This window comes from Leishmania mexicana, chromosome 30 (genome assembly GCF_000234665.1).
Source record: "Leishmania mexicana MHOM/GT/2001/U1103 complete genome, chromosome 30".
In the NCBI taxonomy this organism is placed as follows: Eukaryota; Euglenozoa; class Kinetoplastea; order Trypanosomatida; family Trypanosomatidae; genus Leishmania; species Leishmania mexicana.
Window position 1 is genome coordinate 85,076 of NC_018334.1, and position 7,932 is coordinate 93,007.

At 58.9% G+C, this 7,932-nt stretch overlaps 2 protein-coding genes across 2 annotated transcripts; both read right to left on the reverse strand.

Annotated features, from left to right (window-relative positions):
* Positions 1-1,338: 1,338 nt before the first annotated feature.
* LMXM_30_0310 (conserved hypothetical protein) lies at positions 1,339-5,205 on the reverse strand (the record flags this gene model as incomplete). The annotated part of the gene is made up of 1 exon (XM_003877504.1): positions 1,339-5,205. One exon carries the CDS (start codon positions 5,203-5,205, stop codon positions 1,339-1,341), a length of 3,867 nt encoding a protein of 1,288 aa, XP_003877553.1.
* Positions 5,206-7,103: 1,898 nt separating this feature from the next.
* LMXM_30_0320 (putative amino acid transporter) lies at positions 7,104-7,928 on the reverse strand (the record flags this gene model as incomplete). Its single annotated transcript, XM_003877505.1, has 1 exon — positions 7,104-7,928. One exon carries the CDS (start codon positions 7,926-7,928, stop codon positions 7,104-7,106), a length of 825 nt encoding a protein of 274 aa, XP_003877554.1.
* Between the last annotated feature and the right edge of the window lie 4 nt (positions 7,929-7,932).

Below are 7,932 nucleotides of genomic sequence, written 5' to 3' on the forward strand. Positions count from 1 at the left end.
GGCGGTAGTAGCACGAGGAGGGGGGAGGGGTACAGAGGACAAGAAAGAATGAGGAGGGGAAGACGGGTGATGGCGAAAAGGAAAAGGGCGCGAACAGAGCAGAAAAAAGGATCCGCGCAGACGCCTTTGGTTCGTCTGTGCTCGACGAGGTCGCACCGCGGACGCTGAGGTGGGCTGTGCCCGTGCTGTGGAGCTACTGCCCAGAAGCGAGACAAAGAAAGGCAAGAACGACAGGCAACGAGACGGCGCACGTGTGTTCAGCCAGCCGCTCTGTCTCCGTGTGCCGTCTTCGAGAATGAGAATATCGTTAAGGGGGGGGGTGCGACGTGGGGGGGAGGTGAAGGGGAAGGGCGAGGGGAGAATGCGGAGGCGCAGACGAAACGGCTTCTTGGCCACCTTGACGTATCGAGTGTCTTACACGGCCACGCTGGACTTCTTTTTCCTTTCGTCTTGACCTCCGTTGAGGGCAGTTGATTAGATGTATGCGGAGCAGAAGGGACAAGGGGAGATGATAATGGTGGCAGTAATGCATGTGCTAGGGACCGAGATGTAACGCATAGAGGAGCGGGGTGGCGCCTTCTCTCTTGACCCGTCACACGTGTGCGCGAGCGCCGTTGTCTGTTTCTTTATTCACCGTGAGCACACGCATCACCTGCGCAGCTGAGGAGGGGGGGGGCAATAGAGGCAAGGACGGAGAGGCAAAACAATACACGGTGAGATGGGGTAACGCAGGGAGGCAGGGAGGGAACGGGAAGAGTTGAGGCGGAAGCTTGAGGCGGAAAGAGGAAGGCGAGATGTGCCTATCCGGCGCTTGGTGCGCCTGATGAGCGGCAGATAGCGCACGCTGAGGATAAAATCAACTGAGAACCCCTGTTCTCCGTGCGGCAGCGATGACGCCCGATTCTGCCCTCCGTTTCTTGTTCATCTTGTTCATTTTCGGCAGTGACACAGTGTCCCGCTTACGCGAATGGGGGTCTGGGATGCAGTGACAACACAAGGCGCACATGCGCTATCCTAAGGGGAGGCACCCGCACAAAGACCCATGCGCGGAGAAAGGCGACGAACAAAAGGCAGAGAGAGAAGTACGCGCGCGTGCATATCGATGACGCAGATACGCACACACCGAGGCACAGAGAAAAGAATAAGTGAAAGAGTACAGAGACACCCGCGTGCGCAGTGGCCCCGTTTCTGTCTCTCACGCACACCTTGGTGCACGGGACTTTCCCTCTCCACAGGTCCAATGCAGTCGAGAGAGAGCGGCGAGGTGACAAGTGGCAGGCAGAAAACACGCACACACGCACACAGCAAAAAAAAAATAAGGCGAGCGCACCAAAGCGCTCATGTGGAGGCAACGTGTCTGCGGCCCTCCTCATCACCGCAGGCCTCCAGCAACGCCATCGAGAAGAACTGCGGTCGCATGCAGTAGAGAGCAGAGCCGCCGCATAGCACAGGCTGGCTCACCGTCGTGTCCTGACCGCCGATGTAGTTCAGAGCACCGTGGTGAGCGCCGATGGAGAGGACGTAGCTGTGGTAGTCGTCGAAAGATACTCCGAGCTTTCGGGAGCAATGCAGAAGTCCGGGAGAGCCAAACACGATAGCCTGTGTCTTCGACTGCGCCGCTGCCGCCGACAGGAAGCCGCCCACCACCCCGCCGCCGGTGAGGATGAGGTTGGTCTTAAGTTGACTCTTCTGGAGGTACACGTAATCCCTGAGTTCGTCGATGAGGCGCCCTGCTGCGAACGGGATCAGCCGGGTAGCGAAGGACGTGACATGCACCATGACATCGATCCAATCATGCGGCATGAAGATGGAGAGCGGGGACAAGGCGATAGCGTCGACCCAGCCAACCATGGCCACAATGGACGACATGGCGTAGCGGTTGTTCAGCACCAAGACGGTTGTGTTTGCTGCGGCTGGCAGCACGAATTCGTGCATCTCCCACGAGATGCCGTCCGTCTCGAACTCGCTCACGACACCGCTGTAGGTGACGCCGCGAGTGCCGAACCAGTTGTTAAAGTCGACCGCCCGCGCCGCGGTGGTGCGGGTGCTGACGACCTCGTTCAGCAGGGCGACGTCAACCACGCGGAAGGAGCCGTCCTGGCCCAGCTGCAGCGTGCAGACAGGATAGCGGTGGTAGAGCTCCAGCTGCGACAGCGTCATGGCGTTGGGTGGGTCGGAGGGAACGCTATGCGCTTTCGTGGTCATCAGCGTCGTGCCGTACCACCCAAGCAGCACGCACGACACGCCGAGCAGCATCACCGCTGCGGCGAGGAAGAAAGAGGCGTGGATGCTGGTGAGCGTGCGAGGGGCAAAGACGATGTTCAGCACGTTGTGGATCATGATAACGAGACAGAAGAGACCCATCCGCCAGTCCACCAGAGGAAACACCGTAATCCAGCAGCCAAAGATGTAGGCCACGACGATAATGTAGGAGACGCGCAGCAGCCGGCTTCGGCCCGGGCGGCGCAGGCACGATATCGCCAGCAGAACAAAGGCGCCGTTCAGCACCAACGCGACAACCACCGAGACGCCGTAGCGGCGGTTGTGGTTATGGAGGCCTATGGCAAGCGTCAAGTAGCACCAGACGAGCGTCAGCATCCACAGTGTAAAGCGCAGTAGTGACCCGCTCAGCGAGTTCGACAGGGCGTCGGAGTAGTAGTGCACCATGTACGCCGCCACGAGGGTCGCGACAAAGGTTGCGACGTAGAGGGAGATGATGCGGCTAATCAGGAAACTGATCCCCAGCAGCACGCTGATGAGCAGCGGGATGCCGCAGATGACGTAGGAGGAGGTCCGCAGCATGGAGCGCGTGTCCAGCTCCCGCAGCTGCTCCTTGGGGGCGTTGCCGAGGTTGAGGGCAAGGAAAAAAGGCAGCGCGGCAAGCCGATTATCCGCGTCGCGCGTCGTCGGGGAGGCAAAGATGCCGGTAAAGAAAAAGACATGCGTGAAGACGATCACAAAAAGCGCGCTAATCCAGCCAGTCGCGAAGGATACTTCGAGACCGCGCAGCGGGTTGCTCCTCAGTGCGTGCACGCAGAAGATAATGAACTGGATGGTGACGAGCACAAAGAATAGTACTACCTCCGCCATGGTGCCCCAGTAGCTGCCGAGGCGCTCGAAGAGGGGGATGACGTTGCGGTTATACACCGCCAGGATACAGTCCGCCGCACGTGTGCAGAGGGAGGCGCCTTGGATGGCCACCATGAGCAGCACCGCCCCTAATGAGAACACGTAGCTGGGCTTGGCGAAGAAGCCAAGAAAGAGGGTGATGATGATGTCAGCGCAGAAGACGGCGCAGAAGACAAGGGCGGCGGCGAAGTATATCATGTTCATCAGCGTGATGGCCACCAGGAGGATGCGGTAGAAGGCGCGCAGAGGGTAAGGAACACCAACGTACCACTTCCGGTCCGAAACATCCAAGCCGCGAATCCCGAGCTCGGTGGTCGTCCTGAGACCGGAGACGAAGCTGTCCAGGATCTTGTAGCGCTCGCCGCACTCGCTGTTTTCGACGGCTGTGCGCCAGCGCAGCAGTTCCTCGAGGAAGAAGAGTGCAAGGCTCTCTGGAAGCGGTGCCACCACCTCGGCCCACGAAATCGTCTCCTGGGCGCCCGCCTCTCCTTTGTCAACGCCATCGAACGCCGGCGACGGCAGGGACGACCCCTCCGTGCGGCACGTCCTGAGGGACTTCAGCTCCGGATCATAGCTCTCGTTCGCGCCGGCCATGCACTGCAATGAGGTCCGCGGACCTCTCGTCGGATGCGGCTGAAGAGCGTCTCCTGGAGCGGGGTAGACAGACGGCTGGCGTGATGGCGTCTGCGCGGAGAAGGAGCAGACGGACTGCGCGAGGGTGTCGGCCTGTGGTGTCGTTGTTGCGGCACCGTGGACGTCGTACCTCTCGTGCGCCGTCCCAGGGGCGATGCCGATGCTCTCTAGCTCGTAGTCCTTGACCGTCATTCCACGTTCATTGACGGCCCGCTTCAGCTCCGCGTAGTACTTCTCCACACGATCCGCGTACGCGTCCCAGAGTCTCTCACTGTCACACTTGTTCTTGCCACCCAGCTCGACCGGCAGCACTTCCGCATCGAAGAGGTCCAACAGTACGCCTTGCTTGATGTCGTCGTCGTCGATAATCTGAATTCGATCGGCCACGATGGCTGGCAGGCGTTTGAAGATCGGCTTTGCCATGGCGGCGAGGGTGCGACTCATCTTGCAGATGTAGATCTTGTCCACGCATCCGGGGTAGAACTTGGCGATGCGAAGGGCGATGTCGGCCTGAAAGGTCATGTCGACATTCTTGAAGAGGCTAGCGCCGTCCTGATTGATGAGCATCACCATCTGGCAGCGCTTGTTCTCCTTGCGTAGGCGGGTGCCGTAGCTTACGAACATGTCGAAGGAGCGGCGCTGCTCGTCGCGGTGCTTGGACTGCGGGTAGTCACGCTTTGTGTTGATGAGAAAGGTGACACGTCCCGCCTTGTCGTTTCCGATTTCTCCGATAATGCCTTTGCGCAGTGACTCCCGCATGTAGTCCGTCAGCTCGTACGAGGCGAGCTCATTCACCTCCATCGCGAAGCGCCGATGCAGCTTTGCGACAGTTGCACCGACATCAAACTTCTTGTTCTCGAGGAAGCCGTATATCCAGGCATCGAAATAGCCGTGCTGAACATCTAGCTGCCGCTTCACCTCATCGATCTCGCCGCGGTGGGAGATGGCGACGGTGCCCAAGTCGCTGAGAGACGTGTACGTGGACTTCATGAGTTCACGAAGGGTGGCACCATGGGTGGAGACGATGGGCGGGGAAAACGGCGGCCGTGGCCGGATGAGCGGGGCCGGCACCGTAAAGAAAGAGACGGCGGGACAACTTCTACGCTTCCAACAACCCTGCTCTGCTTTGCCCCCCTCCCCCCCAGAGCGATGACAGTACAGAATGAGGCTGCTGCGGTGACTTGGCAAAAGTCTATGGCGCAGGCAGTGCGTTAGCTGAGAGAGAGAGAGAGGAGGGGGAGTAGAAAGGAGGCCTGAGGATTCTTGTAACAGGGATAACGAGGGGGTTGCGGAGAGCACCGTGTGATGCCGCGTGAGCACTGCATCACGCGCAAGCCCTTGTGTCGACCAAGTGTCTGACCAGAGAGATGGCAGCTCGTCCGTTAGAGGTCTACAGAGTGCGTTACGTGCGCGAAGGGTGGGGGTGGAGAGTGGGAGGGGCATGCATATGAATAAAAGACAAGAGTGCAGACCCCCCCCGGCCCCCCCCCTGCTGAGCGCGCACTGCTTTCTCCACCATGTGTCTTGCCAGTCTCCCCAGCGGATACACGCGTGCGGGGCGCGTACGCCCGCTGCGAGTCGAACGGTGACGAAAACTTCCACAAATCCAAAATGACAGACGATACAACAGCAGGCGTATTAGGTTTACCGGCGGCATCCTCCCCACCCTCTCTAAACCCCCAGACCACCAGAGAATGGGGCGTGGCATGGCGCCGTGTTGGAGGGGAGGATGCCGCCGCTTTGACACAGGTAAAAGACAAGATGGACAACAGGCAGATGTGAGCTGCGCAGAAGGAGGAGGAGAGAAAAGGGAGGATGGGGGGGGGGAGACGCGCATCACATGGCGAGCGCGAAAAGATAGGGCGAGGGTAGGTGGAAGAGAGAAACAGCAAACAATGAGGTGACAGAGAAGGCCGAAGCAGAATAGGATGAGGTGCATGCCAACACATCAAGGGGCATGTGCCACGACACATATTCCGGCCCTTCGCTATCGCATCCTACGTCATCCTCCCCATCCGGCATGACGCCTTGCTGTCGTCTTTCCCCCATCGTTTTCCGTCTCCCTTCGCGGTCTGTTTCCCTCCTCTGGTGTGGACTTCCTGCCGCTGTCGTCCTCGCCTTCCACGTTTCGAGTTGGATGCTCAGATGACGCGGGAACATCTCACGTTTATTCTTCGCGTCTGCATGTGCGCTCTGGCGAAGAGCAGGAGAGGCAACATCACTCCGAAGAGACGCAGGGCACCACTGCCAGCCAGTCTCTGGTCTGAGGGCGGATGGTCAACCGTGTACTCCCCCATCCTAGCAGGACCACACATGCCCTGACGCGCCAGCAACAACACACACACACACACACACACACACATGCACCGCAAAGGAAGAGGAGGTTGGTGTCGTGCCGAGAGCACATCAACGACATCACGACCCAAGACGCGAAGAGAGAAGAAAGCGAGGAGGGGTGAGGGCAGCGGGATGAAAGAGGGAGGCGGAGAATTCTATTCGATAAGGAATCAGGTCGGGCACATGCGCCTAGAAAAGTGGAGATGGAGAGGGAGATAAGATACTCCCTCCATCTACACGCACATCAATATTAAATATATATATATATACACACAGATACACGCGTGATGGAGACGCGTACAGGCAATGGAACAAAAAGAAAAGGGAAAGCGCGTGACACACCGCGGCAAGGCGCGCCTTGCATCTTCCCCTCCTGGAGAGGCACGACAGCGAGGAAAAGAAAAAAGGAGAGGGGAGGAGGGAGCTGCAGAACCAACGGTTCTCGTTGCATCTTGTTCACGCTTGCTTCCGCTGATGAAAGCTGCCGTGCGATACCGCGAGCGACTTTACCAACGAAAAAAAAATGCACGATGAACGGCTTTGTTGCCCTTCTTCGTGCCGCACACTTCTCCACAGCAAAACAGAGCCCGATGCGCACCTCGTGCGTGCCCTCTCACCCTCACCCTTTCGCCTGTCCCGAGTGCCCAGTCAGAGCCTCGGTGGAGAACGAGCAGAGGCAGGGGTGAGCGCTGTGTGCCAGGGAGACGGAGCTGCAGCTGCGTGGAGGCGCATGAAAACGAGAAGCAAAGCGTGCCAGGAAGGATCTGGAGAGTGCGCACGGCGACAGGAACATGGATGGAGAAGAGGCCTTGCTTGATATATCTATCTGTGATCGCCCCTGTACGGCTGTCACTGGTGCCGTTTCTACGCTGGCGATGTGCGTGGATGTGCCTCTTCGTGCATGCGGAGGCCCTTTCTACAAAGCGATTGATTCAGTAACGGTGCCCCTTTTTTAGCAAGCATATTGTGCCGCGCTGCTCGACGCGGACGCGCACGCGACACGCCTACCACGAAGAGACGACAGCGCCGTGGATGGCGGCGCTAGTGCCCCAGACGACGGCAACCACCCCCGTCAGCAGCAGTGCGTAGGTGCCGAGGAAGTGGCCCCAACCGACGCGGGCGGTCGAGAAGCCACCCGAGTACATCATGAACAGCGAGGGGAAGATGAAGCCGACAAAGCCACCGCAGAAGCCACCCAGAAGACCAAAGACAACGGTGATGCGCGGGATGAAGAGGCCGGCGACGAGAGCCGCAGCAGCTTGCAGGGAGCACAATATGGCGTTCTTCCACCATGGCACTTGGGATACTTCGGTGCCAATCATGTAGTACACGCAGTCGCGGCACGGGATCAGGTGCAGAGCGAAGCCTACGCAAATTTTGAGCATCATGCCAATGTACGAGACGGCCATAAGATGGTCCTTCAGGGGGTTGTACATGGCCAGGATGGAGTCACTCACCTCAGGACCAAAGTCGAGGTAGCCGAAGAGACCTGTCAGGAAGTACAGATTCGCGCAGAGCGACATGCCGAGCAGCGCCGACAAGAAGACCCGGTGTACAGAAAACTTGTACATCTCACGAGAGATCTCCGGCGCGTTCACCTGCGCAATGAAGGCAAACATGAGGCCCGACAAGCCGTTGATAGCCGTGTTGCCGGTTTGGAAAGTCACCAGGTCGTCTCGCATGCCACGTGCATGCAGGCTCCGAGAAGAGTGAATGACGCAGGTGACGGTGAAGAAGACGACGAAGAGGATGGCCACTGTGGAGACGATGCGCAGCGAGTTAATTTCCTTCGGCAGGCACATCGGCAGGATCACGGCCACCCACAGCATGACG